Source organism: Conger conger, chromosome 4 (assembly GCF_963514075.1).
Source record: "Conger conger chromosome 4, fConCon1.1, whole genome shotgun sequence".
NCBI lineage: Eukaryota > Metazoa > Chordata > Actinopteri > Anguilliformes > Congridae > Conger > Conger conger.
The window spans coordinates 23,648,030-23,672,967 of record NC_083763.1 but is presented as its reverse complement, the minus strand read 5'-3'; the positions used below and the strand labels follow the sequence as shown (position 1 = coordinate 23,672,967).

General features: G+C 40.7%; 2 protein-coding genes across 2 annotated transcripts in view; one reads left to right on the top strand and one right to left on the bottom strand.

The window, feature by feature from the left end:
* The window catches only part of LOC133125880 (sodium/hydrogen exchanger 9-like), a 73,511-nt gene extending 62,799 nt beyond the window's left edge, over positions 1-10,712 (top strand). The window contains exons 13-16 of the mRNA XM_061237577.1: positions 1,863-1,932; positions 2,786-2,883; positions 9,753-9,858; positions 10,015-10,712. Of these exons, the coding sequence (XP_061093561.1) occupies positions 1,863-1,932; positions 2,786-2,883; positions 9,753-9,858; positions 10,015-10,197 (457 nt within the window). The 3' untranslated portion in view covers positions 10,198-10,712. The remainder of the gene's footprint in view (positions 1-1,862; positions 1,933-2,785; positions 2,884-9,752; positions 9,859-10,014) is intronic.
* Positions 10,713-12,415: 1,703 nt separating this feature from the next.
* On the bottom strand, positions 12,416-14,742 carry chst2b (carbohydrate (N-acetylglucosamine-6-O) sulfotransferase 2b). Its single transcript, XM_061237576.1, has 2 exons — positions 14,601-14,742; positions 12,416-14,240 (listed from the first exon to the last, which is right to left on the bottom strand). Exon 2 carries the CDS (start codon positions 14,123-14,125, stop codon positions 12,734-12,736), a length of 1,392 nt encoding a protein of 463 aa, XP_061093560.1. The 5' UTR covers positions 14,126-14,240; positions 14,601-14,742; the 3' UTR covers positions 12,416-12,733.
* Positions 14,743-24,938: the final 10,196 nt, after the last annotated feature.

Genomic DNA, 24,938 nt, shown 5'->3' with positions numbered 1-24,938 from the left:
ACACACCACGACTACCCCCCACCCCACTGCTCACGCATTCAGAGCAACCCAAATGGTCGACTCGATACAGAATAGTAATCACATTCATGGAATTATCAAGAGTAATTGGCTTTGTGGTTTTTACTTCATTTGCATAGGCCTCACTTTCCATCAACAGGCAGCATTGGAATTTCCATTGTGAATATTCGCTGTGTGACACAAAATATTCAGTACAACATGTCCGTACTTATAATTAATTTACTGGGCCATGAGTGTGGCATAACTCTCATTTTACTAATACTGAAGACGCTTTACTGTACTTCCGGACAATGTTTTTAAAACTATATGTATCCCTTATTTGTCTTTTTATCAGATACTAGGAATTTCCACAAAATGTTTGTAGGCCGTTCCCGTCACATGATCTTTGTGGCAAGACCGGTCTAGGAGAAAGCCAGGGAACAAAACCAGGAACTGTATATTGCTTTTGTAGACCTAACAAAGGTATTCGACTCCCCCGGTAGTTGACCCCCAGGTACTCTAGTTCAGGGTTCCACCCAGGTTCCTGGAGATTCTGAAACGGCTGCATGATGGCAGCAGGCCTGTGTGCATTAGTGGACTACAATCCCCACCCTTCCCTGTACAAGTGGGGGTGAAGTAGGGGTGCATACTAGCACAAGTCATTTTCAACCTTTTCCTCACAGCAGTAACTCTCATTGCACACAAATCCCTCAGCGCTGATGATGGGGTCCAGCTTCAGTTTCGCCTTCATGGCAATATTTTCAACCTTCGCTGCCTTTAAGCCTTCACTAAAACCACAATCACCCATTTATACAAGCTTCAATATATGACTGTGCTTTTCTAGCATACAGCCCTATTGCAATGCAACATGTATTGGACATTGTATCAGAAGTCGACAGAGCGATCAGCCTTCAAATAAACTCTCAGAAAACAGAAATCATTGTTCAGACCTCAGCCCTCACAAGTACTTCCTCAGTATGTGTAAGTTTTACACAAAAATATTGTTGAAAAGTATGAACCAATGCACGATTCAAAAGGTTTTATTTGCTTAGATCCCATTCACTTTCGTATCTTTGAAGCTCAAAATTTCAAAACTACTCAGAATGCAGACCATAATTCCAAGGTCACGCAATGGTACTGCCATCAGCAGCAGCCTCAACCCCCTCAAATCACTCCAAGGAAGTGACATCATCTTCAAGAAAGCAAACAACATCCTCCAATGTATGAAGATATTGTTAGGACCCCACCTCTCTTAAACTGTCAGGACCCAGCTTCTCTCAGTGGAATCAAAGTCAGGACAACGCAGGAGTTCACCCAAGTCAACAAACACTTACTAGAGAAAAGTCAAAGTTTACGGAATGTCACGCTGCCCCAGAGGTAAGATCAGTGAAACAAAACAAGTTTGCGGTACAGAAATCTGGTCACGTGTCTTTGCCTAAATACCTTTGGCCTTGATGGACATGTCCTATCTCTTTCTTGCAGGTTGACATAAGTTTTGTTAATTAACATTGCAGCGTAACTATGCTTACGGAACAACCCTGAAACCATCAATACTTTTCCAGTTTATGTAGCCTCATTGTGTCAACGTGGTATATTTAATGTACAGTTTTTGAAGATTGTACATTAGTAACTGCGATAAGAATGAGGAACCCCTGCTGACAATAACCTCCCTTTAGTTATGTGCTCTCCTGGAGAAGGTTTCAGTTGCAGCCAGGACTTTTGCCTTGTGTTTTAGTGTAGAATGTTGAATCCATTCACATTCACTGTAAGACTGTGTCGAATGTACAACACCTCCCCTCTCTGTCTGTCTCTCTCTCCCTCTCTCTGTGTAATGCATTGATTTTGTTACATTTCTGTTTCTCTAGAGTGGGAGTTGATCCAGATGAAGACAAAGGGGGACAGGCCTCAGACCAGGTGAAGTCAGCAGAGAACAATGTAAAGTGGAACGTAGTGGTATTCCTATGGGCATGCTTTGCCTTTGTGAGCAGAATGGTGTTCCTATTATTACCACCTATTATTATACTACTACTATTATTATACTACTATTACTACTACTATTATTATATTACATTTACCTTCTGTAAACTGTTTTTGCAAACAATAAGTCACCCAGAGGTAAATACACAGATACATGCTGTCGAGTGAGTGTAATGCTCACCATTCATTTGTGGAACGCTGCTTTCATCTTCACCATGTTTCACGCCCATTGTGTTATGTAGAGGTTAATTAACTTGTACTGTACATCAAAGCAGGGAGACTTTCTTTGTTGTTTCAAACAGCAACAAGAGTCTCAGTGACTTGAAATGCCAAACTATTTTCTTTGACCATGCAGTCATAGATACTATCTGTACATTTACAATAAGATTAACTTCCCGGTCCCGACTGCTGCTGCTCACAGTGGCTTTGTGAATGAAGTTGGAAAGTTTGATATCTTGGTGGAGGGAGAGAGAAGCCTTTTGAGCACTGTACAGCGACTTTTCTTATGGAAATAGATGGCGTAACCGTGCCCCTTTAGAGCGTCCTCTGGGGGTTGGAGGAGTCCCTGAGCCCACAGAGAGGCCTTTTCCTGTTCAGCTGCAGCCCGGCCTGAGAACCCGGCCGTTCTCATCCCACCAAGCAGTCCACGTATCGTTTAGCCTAGGTCGTTCGATTTCACTAACTACTCTCCCAAAGGGGGTCGGCTTACTTCTCTTTCCCATTATTTGGGTCCCTGGACACTTCGGCCGGCCTGTGGGAGCGTGTGTGTGTGTGTGGGTGTCCCTTACAGCCATCCTTATGTGCTTCCCAGACTGGCGAGGACGGGACACCAGCGCATGCAGCCAGCGCACCTGAAGGCCAAACCCAAGCCTCCCGCACACCAGGAGTCTGGCACAAGCTGGACAAAAAGTATCCTTCAGTTTTATTCCCCCCCTTTATTCCGCACTTCTCCATTAAAACAGAAATCTACAGTGGGCCAGAGAAAACCAGACACATCCAACCCTCTATTTATGAAAAGATATCATTGTCATGTGGACCAAAAGGGGTGGTAAAAAGACTGATGGAGACTCTTCTTTCACAGTTATTATGACACTGAATGTACTGGCTCTGTAAAGACTGTGGCTGAAATCCCTGCGGTGTCCTAGAACAGGATGAGTCAGGCTTAAGGTCACTCACATGGTCTTTTTATGTGAACAGTCCAGGAAAGACTTTTTTCTATAACAGAGCGTGCGACTGTGTACAGAGATTGTAACTGGATCAGGGAGCTGAAAAACAATGGCATTGTCCTTCCCAGGGCGAAGTTAGACGCACAGTGGATTGAGGCAAACTCGATTTTAGCTCGTATAATGGCTAGAACACGAGGGCTGCCAGCCATTAAAGCAGAGGTCGCCCCAACATGTTACCGAATTATCCCAGGCCATCTGGTGGAAATGAGGAACTAATACACTCGGTAATGTGTGAAATTACATTAATAAATTAAGAATACTTGAATCTTTAAATATCACTGATCTGTAAGTACATCTTTTTTTAACCTCCAGAAGGAACTCTATTCATAGTTGCGTGCCATCTGCTGGGCAGACAGACAGTGGGGGTGACTACTCGGGCGATTAAGCGAGCGTTGCTGGAACAGCAGGGCTCGCTGTCCCCCAGGGGCATCTGCTATCCTCCGACGATCTCCCCCCGTGATCGAGAGGGGAACGGCTCCTGCGGCCGCTCCAGAAATTCAATAAGAAGAACACTCGTCAAATTAGAAAAATCAGGGAATATAAATTTATGGCTGTCTGAGAAGGAAAATTGACTCGGACGGTGGCGATGACAGACTTGCGTGCCAGATGGCAGAGGCTGTTTGCCAACGCGGAAAGTGTTAAGGGAAGAGGTGTTCAGTGCAGACGTCAGGTCAGCCGAAGATGCTACTCTGCAGGTGTGCTGCCAGGCTGCACAACGAGCAGCTCAGACACAGATAAGTCACAGAGTAAACAGTCTGTACTCTGGAATTAGACCATTCGGGCCTATGTGGGAGTATAATGAATTCTGATGACTATGTCTGCGTGTGTATTTAGTTTGAAGTGCAGCAGCCTCACGGATGTTTCACAGAACAGAAGGCCTGCTAATATGCACTGTAATTGGGGTCAAGTAGTGGAAAGGACAGCAATTTCACTGCTCTCTTCTGTACCATTTTCAACTCTCGGTTTTACTTTCAGTGAGCCGAGGCAAAGTACGTACTGGGTAACCACAGAAGTGGAAAAGGGCTACAAAGTAAAAGTCCTGCCGTCTGGGCCTTCCACCCCGCCGCCAGCCAGCTGATTTCACTCATTAGTTCTGCCTCCTGGCTGAAGAATTTAGCTAATGAGCAAATCCAGGTAATTGGAACAAAATACAGCTGAGGACTTTTACTTTCTCAACCTGTATTTTCCACCTCTGGGTATTCAACGTAACATTAAACGTGTCTCTGCCTTGAAATGATTTATTTGATGAGGGACAGTCGGTAACAGTATATCATCTACCTTCATCTTCGACCTTTGAGTGGGTATGCCGCTATTTCTACACGCAGTGGCACAGATGGACGCCTGACAGAGGTGAGAAATGGTATCAGGCTGTTCCTCTTAGTGAACATGGCGGGCTGGGAAGACCAGTCCAGCATAATTCGGCATCAGTAATGACCTCCTTCTGTTACTGACCGACCTGCGGCAGCGAGAACCCCACAGCCCACGGTGACCAAGCAAAAACAATGACCTTCAATATGATCTCAGCTTGAGTTCAGCCTGGCATGGCTCATACTATAAGCAGCAGAATGTCCGTCATGATTGCTACCTCTTGGGCCTCAAGGATGCGGTGATAATGGTGATGCTTGTTTTTCTTAGCTTGTTTGCCTTTGTTGAAAATGTAAATCCTTCGCTACCAGGTCCACGGATATCGAGTGACATTTCCATTTTCTTTTTGTTTCAAGGTATGATGGCTTGTTTTGCTGTCCCCACTAGACTGTAAAGCTTTGTTGAATTATGGGATGCTCTTGGCCACTGAAAGAGCATTAGGTCCCTGTTGCAGGGAGAGCCTGCAGATTAGATAGAGTCACTTGAGAGCCGATGATAGATGGATAGATTCATAAGTACTTTATTTGTACCCAGGGGGGATGTTTGGTTGTCAACACAATGAGTGCTTTATAGAAGGTACATTGTGATGAGTGGGAAATTGTACAAGCTAATAGCTAGTGAGTGACAGAGAATGTCCACCAACTCCCAACAAGAAACGGGAGGATGTTACCAGAATGTTGAGTGAGAGCTTAAGCTAAGAGCCAGTGTGTGGGGGGAAGCACAAGCCAAGAACCAATGAGTGCGATACGATTTTGATGAAGAACCAGTGAGGACAGCGGCTGAGAGCCAATGTGTGGGAGAGGGTTATAGCATCTAAGGCAGTGATTGTCAGTTAGCTAAGAACCAACTCAGTCTGTGCAGGTGTAGGCATGGGCAGACCAATTCTGGTTGTGCCTTGTCCATTACTGAAACATACGTGTGCCTCTACCTCCTTACACTTCCAGAAGGTTTGTTTCCACCATCTATTTCCTTTGATTTGGCCCCATTCATGCAGGAGGACATTTTGATCTAGGTAACCATAGTAACAGCCAGACAAATACACTGAATTTAAATCAAGGCCATAAGTATGGAGATGTATAGTAGTGGCGCTGAACTTTATTTTAGGTTATTTGAGACCTCTTCCCATTGTCAGTATTTCATCTTTTTGTGATAGGTGAACAGTCTGAGAAATGTCCCAAGCACAAATGACCTGGGTTCTTGGGACACACTGTCCTTCATTATCATCAGCCCTTGAAAAGCAATGAATGCATTCCCAAGTCACATAAAAGTATATGAAATACATTAGGCTACTTTTTCTTGGAAACTTTTTGTCGTGTATTATGAGGCCTAGCAATATCAGTGTGGTCTCATTGCTATCACATTTGCTGGTTTACACATTTTATCTACCAAAAGCCATTAGCGACTACTGTCTGCATTATCACTGCGATATATCTGTAAGTACAAGTTAATGGCGAATGTTGATTCAGTCCAAGCCATTGTTTCTTTTCTTTTTTTTTACCACCAAGTCTGTCATGAATGCTCTTCACTGTTTTTGTCAGGTGTGGGAATGGTTCTAGGTTGCATCTATAGTTGCATTTAATTACTATTTCTCACAGACAGGGAGGTTTGGGACCGGGTGCAAAGTGGTTGAAGAAGCAGGTCTGGCACCAGAGGCACCTGCTCAGCACCTTTTCCTGCCAACACCCCCTCCACCACCCAAGCACTGAGCTGAGAGGGTTAGGATTCATAATCTCCGTGTCCTGTTTGCCGTAGTTATTTCAGATGCTCTGGAGCGTGGAGGAGGCTGGACAGTGTTGGCCTTCTTTGGTCTTTACAGTTGTCACGGCAGCAGGGGAGCCATTGTGGAAACGGCCTGATTTCAAGCCTTAATCGAAAAAATCTAAAGGTGTTCCGACAGCCCTTCCTCTCGGTCGCTCTGCTGTCCTTTCGGATAAACCCTGTTAGCGTGAGGCGGGGTTCCGGCGCTTTCTTGTTGCTTGATGCCGATAAGAGCGACTGGATGTTTAGCTACTGCACAGAATAGCACCTGGCCATCCGTAGACCCAGTTCTGCTTATAAATGAAACTGTCACAAGGACAGCCTGTACCAGAGGCCAAAGTGAGCATGTGTATTTTCAGATAGTGCCACAGATTGATTATGCCACTCAGATGTGCACACAAAATAAGGTTCTCAGAAGCTGTTATCATTGGGGGGGGGGGGATCGTATCTCTGAACCTCCTAGTTCCAGAAACCATTTATTCTTGTCTCACATCATATTTATTCCAGTTACTGGGTGGAAATGGCCATCTCTGAGGAGAAAATAGGAAGGGGACGATGGCAGGTCAAGTCAAATGGAGTTCCTCTTCCCCTGATAGAAATGGAAGGTGACATAACTGGTCATCTCATACAATTCCTCAGGTTCATCAGGTGACAGTGCTTCCCACCAACTGACATCTGTCCTCCATATTAACTATAGCCTAGCTTTATTTCTCCAGTGTGCATATAATGTATAAACGTGCACTTGTAAAAGCAGTTGTGCCATACCTTGGGAATTGGAATATTTATGCATATGTACAGTGGACACTGGTGCATCTGGCTAAAGCCTGTTGTATTAAAGCATGGATCATTTTTTTAATGATTTGGAAACCATGCCGTCACCTGCATTCCACTGTGCTGAGTCAAGGATATTTCACAGGGACCATCAACAAAAGCCTGTTCAACCTCGAAAGGGTTGTTTTAGAAAATGTATCATTTCTCCACTGTGTCTGCAACTAGTTCACAGCTGAGGCAGAGCGAAATCTATCTTTACCGGGCTCCCACTGTACAGTCACAGTGGAAGTGGCTGGTTGGTGCCAGTATTTTAGCACATGCTGTACCCGTTTCTGTACCCATACTTTCAGCTCAGGCATTCATGCTTCTGTCATCGCTCACAACAGTGAGTCACTGAAAAACATTCTGAACTCGAGCCCATTCTTACAGATTGAATTTCTGTAATCATTGCCATGAAAGCTATCAGTCAGCTAAACAAATGTGCCATTCATGTCACTTTTTCAAAGTAGTGATATTTGCGTACATTACATTGTTGAGTGCGTGTGTGTATCCATTTCAGCTGCAGCAGGCTACAAAATGTCAAGGCTCCTACAGAAGATGGGTTAGTGATGGAATTTCATAAAATAAAGAACCAGAAATAAAGAACCATTTAGTTATTGCAGATGAGCTGGTAATTATTAATGGTGCTAAATAAAATATCTGAAATCAGATACAGTGCCGTGAAAAAGAATTTTCCCCCTTTCTGGTTTCAGATGTTTAGACAAAATGTCATATTAGACAAGTCAGGACTCTGATTTACATTTTCCCTTTGAGCCAAATTACTTCACTCTGTCTAGAAGTAACAAATCAATTGTTAAGAATAAACAAGTAACAAAAAGTATCTTCACAGTGCACCCAAATGAGTTTTAAGAACTAAAGTAACTACTAACTACTACAATTTTTATTGCAGAAAAAAAAACATTTTTCATTTATTTGTCTCAAACCCATGAAATTCCACGCAAAGTGAGCTGTAAAAAAAGTGTTCAACATAAACACTTTATTTCCTTTTTCATACAGTAGCAAAAACACCTGAAATACATTTTTATACTCTAAGCTGAAACGAATTTGTTCAAAGGAACAATGATTTGAATGTCAAAATGTGAAAGCTTGATGTCTCAATACCTGTCTGTGAATAATGCCTTTGTAATTTATTGCAGTACATTATGCATAAGAATCATAGCACAAAATGTGTACTGCAGGAATTGTAGAAGGGTTGGTAATTTAATTGTGTGAAGCAAACCATATTCAGTCTAGGAACTGCTGACCAGTCTAAAACAAATCTATAGCAGCAGAGAAACTAAGCAGCGGCCCCCAATTCCCTCCCCCTTCCATCCCCCAGCATGGCCTCCCACATATAGTGAGGAAATGCTGACGGCAGTTTCATAGCCTGAAGTCTTGACTACTGCTTTCTGCTTCCAGGTTCCCCGTAGTGTACAGAGAACTAGAAGTGTTTATTTTATCTAGACACACACACACACACTCACACCACTTTATTAGGTACACCTGTACATTAGCTTGTTAAAGCAAATAGTTTATCAGCCAATCATGTGGCACTGTGAATGAATAAAAGCATGCAGACATGGTCAAGAGGTTAAGTTGTTGTTTTGACCAAACATCAGAATGGGGAAGAAATGTGATCTAAGTGACTTTGACCGTGGAATGATTGTTGGTGCCAGAGAGGGGGGATTTGATTGTCTCAAACTGCTGACAACAGTCTCTTGAGTTTATGGCAAATGGTCAGAAGAGAATGGCCAGACTGGTTCTGTGTAAAATGGTCAGTTCGGTGCAAAAGTCATAGGCACCCTAGAGTGTTTAAATATAAATTTGGTCTTAGATGTTTAATTTTCCAAAACATTTGTGTATTTTGTTAAATAAAATAACACATTAAGGATTTTTTTCCTGATAAAACATGATCATCGTTGTCTGGGATTACCCGTAGAGCCAGAAGTAAGTAATAGCCAAAGTCTGTAGGAGAACTGTGGCAAGTTCTCCAATATGTTTGGAACAACCTACCAGATTATTTTCTTATAAGCCTGTGGGACAGTGTACCTAAATGAATTGATGCAGTTTTATAGGTGAAGGGTGGTCCCAGCAATGATTCAGTTTTTGATGGTTTACTGCTCTTTCTACAATTGTTTTTCAATATTTAGAAACTTTTAATTTTATTATTTTTGAAAGTATCTTTGCTTTCCAGATTTTTGCCTCCAACTTTTGCACGGTACTGTATGTAGTATGTATTGATTTTAATGTGCACTACAACATTTGTTAACAAATGGCACTGATTTCCTCTTTTGCTCAAGCTTTGTGATTTAAAGAAATAAGAACATCAAGCAACTTTGCCTCCTTACATAATGTCTCCCCTGAAGGTGGTAATTTGTTACATTATTGTGCCTCAAACTGTCTGAACATTTGATGTGAATTTGTGCAGCATTTATTGTAGGAATGAAATAAAACTCTCATGGAGAATGCATGTTCTTATGTTGATATTGTGTGTTTGTCCCTGCAGGCATGTACTCAGAATAATTAGTATGTTTTAATGGCAAATATGAGCCCAGGAACCTGCAATGCTCCTCTGTTTCTCTCTCTCCTTTCTTTCCTCTCTCCTTAACATGACCACAGTTACCTTAGGCCTGCGCTGACCCACTCTGGCCCACCCCTGACCTCTACACTGCCAGTGTGGTGTGAGCCTCTGGGCAGACTACTGACCAGTCCGCACGCATACGAGGTTAGACTTTCAACTTGACAATGTCTTACGTATTGCATGTTTTATTCACAGCAACCTCTGGAAGTTGCTTTGTAAAAGGTTATGCGTGTGAAGCCACATCATTACCAATAGTGCCACCTCCGTATTGACGTGAAACCAATTCTAATTGGACTTCAGAATCGGGAGCGGCTAAATGACACGGAGGCTGACTGCAGCTCAGTGAAGCTGGACACTGCAGGGGAAGACAAAGGGGCTCCGGAGGGCGATGCGGAGACGGTCACTGAGCCTGCACACCAAGATGACCTACTAGAGGGGGATCTCGGGCTAGGACATTGTGCTGACCCTAATTGGAAAGAGTGACAGCCTTGTTCATGGATCAGAGAAATCAGGAACAGAACTGCAGTCTGCAGTTGTAGCAGAGAAAAGCAATGTCCTGCATCCCAGAGACCAGACATGGGCTTGTAGGCAGAAGCCACTCACTGCTATTTTAAAGCAAAAAATATAGTGGCAAGGATATTCCTTCAAAATCAAAATAATTTATTTGGTTGAATTTTGCAACACTTGTTGGGGGTACTCTGAAATTTTCCTTGAGGGTAATTCAGTTAAAATGATATTTGATTCAAATGATCAAATTCCTTTTTAATTCAAGTGGTTGCCAAAATGTCAATCAACCTGTATGTTTATTTTGAATTGGTTCAATATGTTATGAGTTATGTTTTCTTAGTTTAGCCATGTAGATATACAGTTAAAATGAAAATAATTTTCTTTCATTATACAAGTATATGCTAGAGAGCTGAATTTCTCCAGCTTTTTCACGCTGTGCACACATTTTCCGGTGTAAAAGAAATAATAAATTAAACTCAAAATATCAATAAGTTGCATGTGCTTTGTTTGAATAACCTTACAATGCCAAATCATTCACATTGATGAAAGGCATCTGTAAGCCAGTACACTGGCCAAACTCTCTCTGCAAATTGGCTGCAGAAAGTGATTATTGTAGCTGGAACTTGGTGCTCAGGGAGTACACAAGCCAATTCATTCATTTCACACTTCTTCCATTGCTGGCACAAGCAAGGAATTGTATTCTAATATGTTACATATCAGTTCCCCGGCAAATTGAATAATTAACAATTACAGCATTCACCAGTCTAAAACAAATTTAAATCTGGTAATCCTGTAGTACAATCAATGTCGTTCTTGGTGCGTTACTGACGTGTGGTTACATTCATATTCAAATATACTTTATTTCCACAATTCTTTTTCAATTCCCAACAGAAAAGATTTTCAGACATGCCATGTCTCATACTATTTCCAAGCCAGAATGTTCAGAGCTTCTGATTTTGAAATATGCAAGTCAGTTTGTACATACCCATTTCAGATTACAGACTATCCATGGCAGTCGTTCTAAAATTCAGGATATACACTCACTGAGCACTTTATTAGGAAATTCTTTACTTTATTACATCTACTTATTCATGCATTATCTAATCAGCCAATTGTGTGGCAGCAGTGCAATGCATACAACCATGTAGATACAGGTCAGGAGCTTCAGTTAATGTTCACATCAACCATCACAATGGGGAAAAAATGTAAGTTAAGTTAATCTAATCTAAATCTAAGTTACTTTTACTGTGGAATGATTTTTGGTGGCAGACAGGGTGGTTTGCGTATCTCAGAAACTGCTGATCTGGGATTTTCACGCACACTAGTCTCTAGAGTTTGCAAAGAATGTTAATGAGACATCAGAGGACGCTTTGTTAATGAGAGATGTCAGAGGAGAATGGCCAGACTGGACAAAGCCGACAGGAAGGTGCCAGTAGATGAAGCCTAAAAAATAAGTCTAATAAATACCTAATAAAGTGCTCACTGAGTGTATATTTTCTTTCTTCATACTATGATTCCAATGATTCAAGGAGGCATGCGCAAACAATTATTCTTCCGTGTTGCTTTTCTACAATCTATTGCCTTTTGACGTTTTTTCTTTTTACTTCATGAAACCATCTTTTCAAATGTATCATACTTTATGGCATATTTACATATGACAAACTGAAGGCTCAGAGGTATTAATCCTTGATAAATTAATAATCCTTTCTTCCTCATGCTTTTTGGGTTGTGAAAATCTTTGGGCAAAAATCTTTCTAACATAACCCTATATTATGCAGAAGTATTTCCAATTAATTTAATATGACTGTACATACTGTGAGCATGGCTAATAAATTGTCCGCCTGGGGAAAAAATCAATAGATGAGGTGGATTAAAACTATAAACCTACTGTACGCTGTATGTTGTGAAGGAAACCACACATTAAAAGGGCACATTTGTTTGCAAACCAATTATTACAGAATGGCTTAATTAAAGTTTCTGGTACACATGACCCTGTACTCACAATGTAATACTGCCGCCTCAAGAAAGGAGCTTTTTCTCAATTTACTGTCTGTTTTTCTTCCACGATTTCCACTTAGACAGTACCCGGTATATCCTACCTGCTTCCCACGTAGGTACATTTTTCAAAGCGTTAAAAATTACCAAGAATCATCCAGATTTAAGTGTCACAAAAAGATGATTTACACAACTGCAGTTTCCTTAGTTGTAGTGTACCATTTAAATTTTAATTAATAGCTGTGGCATTGTCAAACACATCCAGTGGTCCAGTTGCAAACGTAGTGGTCCCATAAAAGGCCACACCGTTACGTTTAAAAAGAAAAAAAGATACATTCCGATGTGATTCATTAAAACAAGGACTTTGAAATAAAGCTTTTTCATTCAGCACATATTACGATTAATTTAAGAACACAATGATGATTGATGATGAGAACGGGCAATTCAGTCCATCTGGGCTTGTTCCTTTGCCTGCTGCACTGAGTAGTCATAGTCATTGTCTTTGGTTGCAACACTGTCACAGTTTTGGGACTGTCAGTAAAGATTTGCTCAGGTCCTTTGCCTCCCCAGCTGTTCTTACGCGCTCGTATCCAAGCAAAGCCATTGAGTGGTGACAATAGTCCTCGACCTGTTTAATTTGTTGAATGCTAAGCAGAGTTCTCCATGCACTGGCGGCTTGTGTCGCATTCCTGGCTGACACAATGAAAGGCTTAGATGAAGAGCTTGTACCACTGGTCATGTTCCTGGCGAAAGACTCTATGTCATGGTTAGCGGTCAGATTTACAAAGCGATAAACGAGCCGCAAGGTTTTAATTGGATTATCGACGAGATCTTCGTATCGCACTGCCATGTACTTTCCCTTGAGCCAGCTGGGTGGATTTAAGGCAGTTCTCAAAGTTCTTGAGGTCCGATCGCATAATACTTCCATAGCTCCAATCGAATGGTAGTCTGAGCCATCCTTTTTGTTTGCTTTGTGACTGGGGTCGACGAAAGGTATCCGGCGAAGTTTGGGGTCTCTGCTCCTGACCACTTGTAAGTTTTCACGGATCAAACCGTGCCTCGACTTGATCCTTGAATTTGCTACGGCCCTCGGGTCTCTCACCAGGTGAATCACTTTCAGGTCTAATGATGGGTCCTCCATCAGTGGAGCTAAAACGTTAATGTCCAAAATGCGTACCCCCTTTATAACCACAGTACTGTACTTGAGACACTCCTCTTCCAGAAGCCTTAAACTCTGAGGTGGGCACTTTTTGCACACTTTGTCGTCCACCATCCCCACAACGTCTTTTCTGTAAGCGGAGCAGAGGGGATATGAGCAAATTGCCTTATTAAGCGTAGCCCCAAAGAGCCCGAGGGAGGTAAAATTCTTGCCACCTGGGCTGTTATACAGTTGGAAAACGGAGAGATCACAACGATACAAAGAACTTAGCATGTCTCTAGCTGCCCCTTGCAGAGATACCGCGTCCCCTGGGTACAGTTTCTGCCAGATGTGCCACATTGGCTCGTACAAGAAGAACACTTCTGGATGTTGGTTAAAGAGCTCTCCAAAAAATGAGGATCCCGATCGCCAAGTTGTCAGAACGTATACTAGCTGTCTCTTTTTAGCCAGTGAGGGTCTGTAGAGAAAGCGGATGTCGGATCTGCTTTGATAAGGAGTGCTCCTCATCTGGTTGCATTGTTGTGGCTCTTTAGTCCATTTGTAGTTAGCCAGGTTCAGCATTGTTAAGACCAGCAGTAAAAAATACGCTATGAGCAAGACAATCCTCTTTCTGCGCAACACTTTCATCACGATACCTGGTTGAGCAATTATTTTGCTCTGATTCCGGTATGTTCTGAGCCTTCTTCCAAAGCCAGCATCCTTTTCCCAGGGTGCTGTTAACTTAAGTTGTTGATATTGTTTGCTTCTCATTTATAACACCGGGAAAGTAGCCTATAGCTCGTAGCACGCAGGCGGAGCTTTGTACATTTCAGGTTAAAAAGGCCTGCCCAGAGCCATATAATTATGGCATTACAAGGAGTGGCATCTACAAGAGACAAAATCGAAAGTCAATGGACTAAATAACACCAATTGCAACCTGTTTTAATATCGCGTTCGCAACAAACCACGGTAACGCACACCGGCTATTTTACTGCAGTGCGCAAGGATAGGCTATACTTCAGCGCAGAACTACAGCGAAAATACTCCCATCACAGTGCAAGCTCTTGTTTAAGGCCACTCGTACATAAAACATGCAAACGCATATTTCGCAGAATACTTTAGGCTATGTCTACCTCACGAGAACCCAGGGCAAGCATTTCTAAGCAGTTCAAATAGTATGTAGCCTTATGAACAATCAATCCGAATAATTGTTGTCATAGCTAAAAGATAAAATGTCAATAATTACGTGCGCCGATTTCCACCAAGGTCCACTTAATTTGAGTGTTTAAAATAAGAGATTTGTCAGCCTCACATTCGGGAGGGTTACCCAGTTTTAGACCGAATATTCGCTATTACTTGTTCTAATGTGTCATATTGCTGTAACCAATTGAAACAGGACTGATTCAATCAGGCTCTGAATAGAAAGACCCTCCTTTCCTTGCCTGCGATTGATGAATGTAACATGATTCTGGTTCAGATCCGCCTCTCTGTTGGTTGTCAGCCACGTCTGTTATTTTTCGAGCCAATCCTAGGAGATGCCAAGAGTTTGTCACGAAGACCGCCTCGCGAACCATGGTGCGAAGTGATGCAAAATGATGCTGGTGTTCAGAGTGAAATTTAGAATGTCTGATTCCTCTTCGTAATTCATGGAACACACTTTGCCTAGATGGGCTTGTGTTGTTGTTGCACGCACATTTCAAATAAGGCTGTTAAATGTGTTGCATTAATATGTTGCTACATACGAGTTAGTAATGTTGCTGCATTATAGTAAGAATCTGCATATCTCGCATACCCTATCCTACATCTCTATATCTGTACTAACTTAATTTCTCGTTATTTCTTATTAAGCCTACGTCCCAGAATATTGCAGAGAATAAACCAAGTAATAAACCAAAACACTTATAAATGGTATTTAGAAATGGTAACACTAGGCTAAATTAATAGCATAAGTACATGTGCATTGTTTTTTAAGAATATGAATGCAACTCACTGTTGTCATTATTGTTGAGGGTGCTGTTATCATAGTGACCGTTACACTTATTTATAACATGGCATTGTTCAAGCGCTTTATAATAAATAAATAAATGTATTGATGGATGAGGAGGCTCATCCAGCAGACCGTAAATAGCTGAGGGATGTGAGTAACCAACTGAGTTGAAAAATATAATTTGTTATTGTATAATTTTAAAAATGAGCACAACAATGTGGAGCAGGTGAGCCTTGAACCCTGGTCTCCTGCATGAGAGACACTAACCACAACATCAAATCTACCAGGGATGTCTTTTCAGTATATGAGGCTGCCCTCTTTTAATTCTTTTTTTTTTCCTGATTGATTAGCAAAAGTGCAGGCATGAGATTACAATGCAAGTTTACCCTTTTGACACAACCATCCGCCCCCAGGGTGCTGTTGGGCATGGCAAACCGAATGAAGATTTATTACATATCGTTGATATCCAGTTTCTGTTTCCCCACTAGTTTTCTCAACATGTTGGACATTTTGTCTTACTCAGAAAGCTTACTAGTTGCTCACGGTGGCACCACGGTATGACTAGTGAGCAGCATTTAACTAGCATTTAAAGCAGCACTAGTAACACAAAAATTGTGTGCAACTAGTTCACTAGTTACGTAAATATATGCAACGTAACTAGTTAATATGTCACACTGTTGCTAGTGCTTTAAATGCTACACATTAGGTTTAAAAGGCTACTAGTTGGTACTGTGATCAACTAGTAAGCTTTCTGACATAACTAGTAGAATAAAAGTACAACTAGTGGCTCAAAACGAATTACTAGCAATGTGCAAGTCATTGATATCAACAAGGCTTTGTTCAACTAGTAAGACAACATATCCAACACGTTGTGAAAAACAGGAAACTAGTGGGGAAACAGTAAGTGGATATCAAGAATATGGAATGAATCCTCATTTGGCTTGCCGTAGTTGAGGGCAAAAATATAGCTAAACCATGTAGCTAACCCCTGCACAGGGACAGCAGAGTGTGGCTCCTCTGTGTGCTATATCAGCCCCTGAGGAAGCAAAAAACATAAGGAATTCTTCAAATGCTGCCCTGCATGCCAGTCCCACTGATCACATTGCTCAAAGACTGCACCGTGTGGGCCAGGCCCTGAAAATCCCTCCTGCGCATTCAACTGAGCTCCCCAACCTTCATTGTTTCACAGAGAAGACCTCCTCTCTGGGTTCCATTCAGTCCTCTATCCTTCCCAATTAACACACACATTTTGTCATATAACTAACTTGCTTTCAAGGGAAAAAACACAAGAGGGCCAGAGAGAAAGAACCGCCATGACTTGCACTGAAACATTTTCATCAGGGCAATGTTTTTTTTGTTTTGCAGAATGTTAATGACGCTGCTCTAGGTAAGAATGCAAACCCGCAATAAAGTGATTCAAGATTACCCACCACTCTGAGAAATAAGACAACCCACCTGATGTTCACAAGATAATTCATCTGAGAGGCATGGCTTCACAGCCAAAAGGTGTTTGTTGTAACTACTTGAAGCTGTTCTACAGATTTAATCCATATGTGGCTTTACCAACCTCCATAAATCCACCTACCCATCCCACCCACATTTACAAAAACACATTTAAAGTCTTACGCCATCCATACTGGTATTTAACATTGGTGGCCTTGATTTAAGAGGAACTGTAGGTCTTAAATCAAACTTAAATCTTAATCTTAAACTTAAACCAGAGCCAGTAATTGTCCCTAGATGCCCTACAACAACCAGAAAACATGTGGAACCTACTTGATGACACATGTAACATGTATTTTATCTATTGTTTATTCAGTTTTATTTTTACCTCATTCTTCAAGATCTATCGTCTTGTTATTTACAGTACCTCTCTGTAATTAAGCCCAAACTTTATAACAATTTGAGTGCTTCCTATGGCTACTCTAGTCCGAATAAGTGTCAAATTTCCGTCCTGAGATTTTATTGCCAGCCTTATTTCCTATTGCCTGTTCTTATTTGGATAAACTTTTTATGGGAAGATTGATACTCATTCCATAACAATGTGTCTTCATTTGAAAATACTTAAAGCAGTGATGCTATCATGAGATTGTATCATTCTAACTGGTATACCATTTTTAAAGTAAAACCAGAAGAAAAACTAGCCTTTTCTTTTGCAGTAGAATGCCATCTGGTGGTTGAAAATGTTTTTCTACTGTCATCGTTTCATGCGTGGTTGCTGTTTTCAGTGCACAGATTTGTATCATTCCTCTGTAGGCTTCTAGGCTACTAGTTAGTGAATTCTGTTCCTTTTGAGAATTACCTGAACACTGAATTCTCAGTTGCATATTATGCATAGTTGCATATAAACACTTTCATTTCTGTGGGTGTGGGATTCATATTTCTATATCTTTTAAATATTCTTAATATCTTTAAGATTTATTTCAATCTTGTTATTTTCATTTAGCAATGTAACTTCTGGTGATACAACTGGGAAGACCTCATATAATTAATTGGCTGCCAGGAAAGAGATTGAGGGATCATCACCTTCTTCAGAAGTGATAAAAGGTCAGGCCACTTGAATCACTTCAAACAACGCATTTATATGTTTCCCTTCTAATGCTAATTGTTGGGATTGAGATAAATGTCAAGGGTATACGTATGTGTTAAATAGCTGTTAGTCAAGAGTACTTATGTCTTGATCATGAGTTGAGTATGTTTGTGCTGCTACTTTTGAGTCATTGTTCTTTACCTGAACGGTCCAAGCCATTCAATGTATTTTTGTGAATGCAACAATTGACTATGTCAGTATATGTATAATGTATATGTATAATTCTAATAAATTATAATGTATTCCTATAATTATGCTGTCATCCCTGCACAGTGGAAGTTCAAGTATCATGACACATGCCACGGATATCATGTCAAGCACGATATTCAAACTGACTTTAAAACATCCAAGGTGTCATTTATCCTGCTGCGTAAGATTTAGCTGAAGGTTTTGCATTACTTTAACTGCTGCCCTTTGTCTCTCATTGAGCTCCCTGAAAGTTTGCTAAAAAGCTGTAAATTGCTGTGTAGGCTATGCTGCTACAATGCATTCACTAATTAATGCATTCACTTGGCTGAGGTTCTTCTCGCCTCGGTTCCATGGCTGTTGTTAAGGCAATCCTTTACAATCAGAACCTTTTTCAGAAATGTAATCAAAGCTGCACAGAAAGTGATAGGGTATCACTTATTGTGGGAGTTTGGCCATTATAAGCTTCAATCTAACAGCCACTTAAAGCTGTTATTGCTGCACACAATCATCCATACCAGTAGAAGAAATGCCACAATATCTAATTTCTTGAAAATCAATTAAAGTTATCCCGAACTGTAAAGACTAACTCTTTTATACAATATTCAAAGCATCTTACTGTGCAACACTTGTTAATCGTATCCTATTTTAATGCAACCAATGCCTAAATTTCCCAATTTGTATGGTTTGTGCATACTGGATAATGGTTAATATATTTAGTTGTTTTCAAAAGGTGCAGCTCAGTGGCATCAATAATCATACACACTTACCTTACCTTTATAGGAAAGAAAGATCAATAAATCAATAAATTATTTTTTTTTAATAAAAAGTTTTATTTAAAAAAAAATATTTTTAATAAAAACTCCCTTGACTAGGGTGACAAGTTCACAATGATGGCAAGATGTTTGTGATACACTGCATGTAATGCAAAACTATGACATCTTATGAATGAACACGAAGTAAAGCATATCGATAAATGGTATATGGTATATTAAAACCTGTAATGTCTTTACACTGCAAGCAAAGAAAACTTTCACAAATGTAGGATACTGACAATTCTGTTCGATTCAATTCTGAATCGAACAGAATTGCCTGTATAAGCCTATATTCTTGGGCAGGAATGTGTTTAGAGTGTTTTATTGACAGGAAGGATAATGCTTCATTAACACTTGAGACAGCCCTTTCATAGCAGTGGCAGCCATCTTGAGCCATGGAGCACAAGCAATTTTCACTTCTGCAGGTAATCAAAAAGTTAATGCAATGTCCAAACAGAGCCACTGCTCTCTTTGATGAGATTCTTGTATAAACATAATGTGGGGGCAGCATAATAAACTGTTTTGCACATCCAATCTCCTGACTCATACTTTCATTGTGGGTCTGCAGGTATTAACATAATATCTTAAACCAACTATTATTCTGAACCCAAGACCGTTTTGTTGTTATCTGAAATCTTCAGAAATGTGAATTGCTTTGAACTGGACATACTGAATTTGACCATGTTCATTTTGTAGGTGCCGCCTTGACTGGTTCAAACCTGATTATGTTGATGAAACAGTTCAGAAATGTAACAATCTTATAGGGAATACAAATTACTGTTGATTCAGTGTAGAGAGTAGTCATTGGGCATTCTAGTGTAATAATCTCTGGTGAAAGAAGATATGCGCATCTGATACCCCACTCCCAGGCATTTGATACTATAGCAGATTCATGTGCAATTATATCTTTTGTCTGGGACACAATTTTTCTGCAACCTTTGACAAACATATAGGGCGAGGCGCTGAGAAATGTTCCTTTATTCAGAGGGTCAATGTGGCTGTGTGTGGTTTCCCACCACAATAATTCATATTGATCTCTCGTCAGTCGGACAGAGGAAGACTCTCCTTCTCCTCAAAGACAGGCTACAGCGCTAGCGGTTTTGACCTGATCGTTGCTGCATTGCAATCCTCAAGAATCACTGTAGCTTTTATTTGGGAGGACAACTTTTTTAACTTTTTAAAGGATTCTGCTATCATATTTTTCTCATCTGTGCTTTTTAATTATCAGTAGAGTGTACATACTGACAGCAAATATCAACTCTGGCTCCCAGTCATATGTGACTCCAAATCTGACAATGTAATTTTCAATATTTGCAAGCAACTGTCACCCATTACCGCAAATATCATTTAAGGTAATGGAGCCCCACTCATAAAACATCACTCAAATCAAATTGTGCGGTTGGTAGGCTATTTTAGATCCAACTAGTAGGTTGCAATCAGATGATTGAATGCATAGCCTACAGTATAATGTGTGTCTTCCATATACTGTATGAGTGTTCTACGAATTATTACAGCGACTGACACTCCAAAAATTGAAAGTGCGATTAATATAATTTAACTGCAGTCAACTAGAAACAAAGACAGGCATGAGGTGCTTCACATCTATAAAAGTTTTTAGGCCTCAGTATGCATGTGTATGGTGTGTGAGTGTGTACACACGCATATTAGGGCTGTCACAATAAAAACGGTAAGAACTGTGTGTACATGCTATAATTCGTAGACACACATTAAAATAAGGCAGAAAAGAATCGGTAGGGAAATGCATTGAGGGAATATATTACTGAGATATTCATTGTGACTCACAGCAAAGCTGCATAGAAATTCTGGAACTCATTGTAAAAGTTAGGTAAATCTAGCTTTAAAGCTGTTTGTGGACATTTAAAAATCCGGTGTGGAATAATAATAATAGACAGAAAATAGACAAGCTAACTAATTACGTAGTGGAATACATTGTTACATCACAGGCCAAATGGCATCTGCCTCTGTGTCATTTTATATTCTAAACATCTGTTTACTGGCACATGTTGAAAGGATCAAGTTTCCAGTAGATTTACATGACAGTATCTACAGCACAGATGGTCACAATACTCTAAGAAGCACCACTAATTGCCCACCACTTTTCCTATGTTTCACTTGAGTTTCATTGCTAGTGACTTCTGTCCCCTTTCAAAAGTAGACAAGGAACATTTCATTTTTTTTCCATTTTAATATATGTTTTTTAAATTTTGTTTTGTTTCCTTTGCCAATGCTGGATGGACTTAACAACATGTTTTGTACCTTGGAGGAAACCTTCAAGATACATTCCTGATACATTGTTTCTGTTTGTCACTTTACCACCCACACACACCCAAGTGGCCCAGTCCTACACACAAGAACCCTGGCCCCAGCCCATCCCAGCCCTCATAATTCATCTTTGGATGTTAGATTTCATTCGATTTTCCGATTTTTATCAGTCAGTGAAAAATATAATTTCATAAAACTCCAGGAAAAATCAAAGACAGCTTTAGCATCACAGGTTGGTTTTATCAATAATCACCTCAGAAACCTCATAAAACAATACACTGCTATTTTGTGAAGATGCCAAGATGCAGAAGAATCAACCAACCAAATGCGCTTACATTTTCCCATAAGGGCTCCACAACAAGCATAAAATGCCTCGGCGATATTCAATTTCCTCATTCAGCAGTATGGATGTGCTGACAAAGGTGAATCCACACAGTGCCTCCAGAAAACAAATGGCTGTGCGGGACAAGTTTAGGGGAGTGCACATGCGCATTGCTTTCCCCATAGTTTATAGGCAGCTTGTTTCAGGATTCATCACCATTTGGCCTAATATGTGGGAGACTCCATGGGTGTTCATCTTGAGGACAGACAGAGCATTGCCAACCAAGGGCAATACAACCCTTATTTCACCATTACTTTTCCACATAACAGTGCACGCCATGCAAATGGGAACTGTACAGTAGGATACCAAGCTGCTTTCAGCCTGACAAGCCACCATTATAGTGCACTTCCTATCTATATTTTATGCCTCCAACTCAAGTGTGATTGTTCAAGAGTTTTCCGGTCCCATACCATTTCACTGACCTTTCATGGGTCAGCACAGGCTACACAAATCTATTGAATCGAATAAAGGGTAAAATCTCACAAAAGCTGTTGAGGACCTACAGTGGGTTTCGCAGTATGGTGGCTGCATGGATGATGGCAGTGTTGGCAGTCGATGAGAGCTGCTTGTCTGTTGAATACAGACCAGTGAGCACAACAGAGGCATTGTAATGTGCACTGAAGCACATGCTCTCTGTCAGAGTCGCTACAACAGTAGCTTCATGGTTCCAGATCTTTGTGTTGTGCAGTTTATTCAACTTCAGGGTTGGTCTGTGTGCATGTCTTCCCTGGGTCTGTGTGGGTTTCCTCTCATAGTCCACAGACATGCCGTCTAGGTGAAAAGAGGAAGAGAAAGAGGGAAACAGAGAAATAAAGGCAGAAAAAGAGTGACATTCGACAGTAAAAGTGAATGGATTATTCAACATTCAACACTGAAACAAAAGCAGCCTCCCAGGTGGCAGAAAACTAAAGCACAAGTCCTTGGTGCAATGACTAGCCAGAGTATCAATTTGACCTGTCTTTCGGATGTGATGTTAAACTGTGGTTTTGCCTCACTGTGGTCATTAAAGATCCCATGACACTGCGCAAAGAGTAGAGATATCCCCAGTGTCCTGGTTAAATTCCCAACCTGCCACCTAATTATCCTCTGATTTTATTGGCAAAAGTTGTTCTCTCACTCTTCACCTCAGCTGGTGTTCTGGCGTAAAATGGCTAATGTAAACTCACTGTATGAACACCAAGTTAGCTCACCATGTTCCGAACAGCGCAACTTTAATGACGAAAAACAAAAATAAATACTTCCAGATCAGCTTTGGTTTTTGTGTGTGTGTAAAGTGTAATTCCTTCCATTTTTATAAAAAATTGGTGACATACATGATCCATTTCAGCATACAGTAACATGATAATAGTGCTCCACTGTGACATTGTGGTGGGGAAGCTGTTGCTAACTAAAGTCAACAAACCCGGCAGACTTATGCGGCAGTGTTCTGACCATTTGGAGCTAGCACGGTCGTCCGAACACAGGGATATTCTCTCTATAATTATTGGTCCAATTCCCATCAATCGAAGTGTTTTAGTGCCTGATATAGACAATAAGCAACCATAATCATTAAACCACATTCCTCAGGAGAAAAACTACCATTAAACGGACGTTAACTTCTGTTGGAAACGACCGCTTCTCTGTGTTTTGTTCAGAACATGGTGAATTTATATAATCTAAAATCTGTCTGCTTGCCTGCCTGCCTGCGTGCCCCTGCCTGCCTGCCTGTCTGTCTGTCTATCTGTCTATCTATTGTATCTTCAGTATCTGGAGCTGTAATGGTGCCTTGTTGACGTTTTGTGTCCAGGTTACGGCCAGATCCTGTTTTAGGCCTTGTAAAACCCAGAATTGGTGCTACTGTAACTTCATATTTCATCAAAGTAAAGCAGCAACTGAAAAGGGGTTTGAATAACCTTCACAAAATTCACATCCAAATGCTCTTATTTTCCTGCAGGAAAAAATTATAATCAGCCAAACAACATCAATGACAGGGTTACAAACCAAAATAAATAATGACATTTATAATGGCTGTGTGTACTTTGTTTCGCTTAGACCAGGATAATGTAAATGGCTACATGCTGGTACACTTTGGCTTTTACAGTAAAAGAGGTACCTTAATGAAAATGAATGTAGCTACCACATCATTAATACATAACATAGTCTATGCCATTCTTCTCATAATTACGTCCAAACACAATTTCTCTCCTTCTTTTTTTCCACCTCAGTCCTCCTCATGAATAACTCATTAGAGTGAAGAAGGCATGCACTTCATTTCCATAAAGAGGTTTTTCTGATGGACCTTCTACCTGTGGAGGGATGACTCCAGATGAGCCTTTAATGAAGTTATCCGTATGGAGCTCAGTGATGCGTGCACACAGAAGTGGAGTGGGGGAGTTGGCTCAGCTGACAGGTCAATTTGTTCATCTTCCTCTACACACAAGGTATATCTCCAAGAATGTGAGGGTCAGGAGGCTTCAATTGGTGCTGGGCCTGCTTTAGAATCAGGCTCTGCACATCCAGAAAATTATTTAGCTTCATCTGGCTGAGTCCATTGATTGCTGAGGCTATTCAGTTCAAATTGCTCTCCCAGCCATTCTGATTTTAGCTGAGAGGACTGCTGACATACGGCACATATGCTGGGTGATAGTCCTTATTGCCTGTAGAACTGCTACTGTGTCAAGCAAATACCAGCGTTTCATTGAATTAATAACTTTAATGAACTGATCTCATATATCCTCTGATCTGTATCATCTTATTGAACTAATACAATGAAGCTTATAATCAGGGGTGTTTTTTCCCCCTGGCTAAAATGACTTATGTCAAATATACAGTAAGCAATTTGGATAATAGGGGTAAACAGCATATGGCTGTCATCACTTAGCAATGCTTTATTTAGTGACAGGATTTATGATCAGCCTTGAAACTGGACAGAGCAAAAGAGTGTCTGGGGGGGATAAGGAAGACTGGCTGTGTGACTGGATAGAGGATAATTATTTACCTGATGGATTGGAAGATGCCTGTGGTCAGTGGAAGAACTGGACTGATTAGTCACTACACACATACTAGGTGCCTCCATGTTGACATATCTAACTGCATTGCTTTCACTTAGTGCAGAACATTTTTCAAATAAGTGTATGGAACAGAAATGTATGGAACGCTCAAGTATTCTACACTGTGCAATGGTTTTCCACCACACAAGAAGATTCTGATACTGTTCGTATACTTATCATAATCCCTTGCTGTAAAACATTACTCAACTATTTTTGGTAAAAATTCAAAACCTGGTTGGCTATGCAAGAGTGGAAAAGGGGTCATTCATACAATAAGAACGATATAACATTTTCAGTGAATGACAGCCCTAG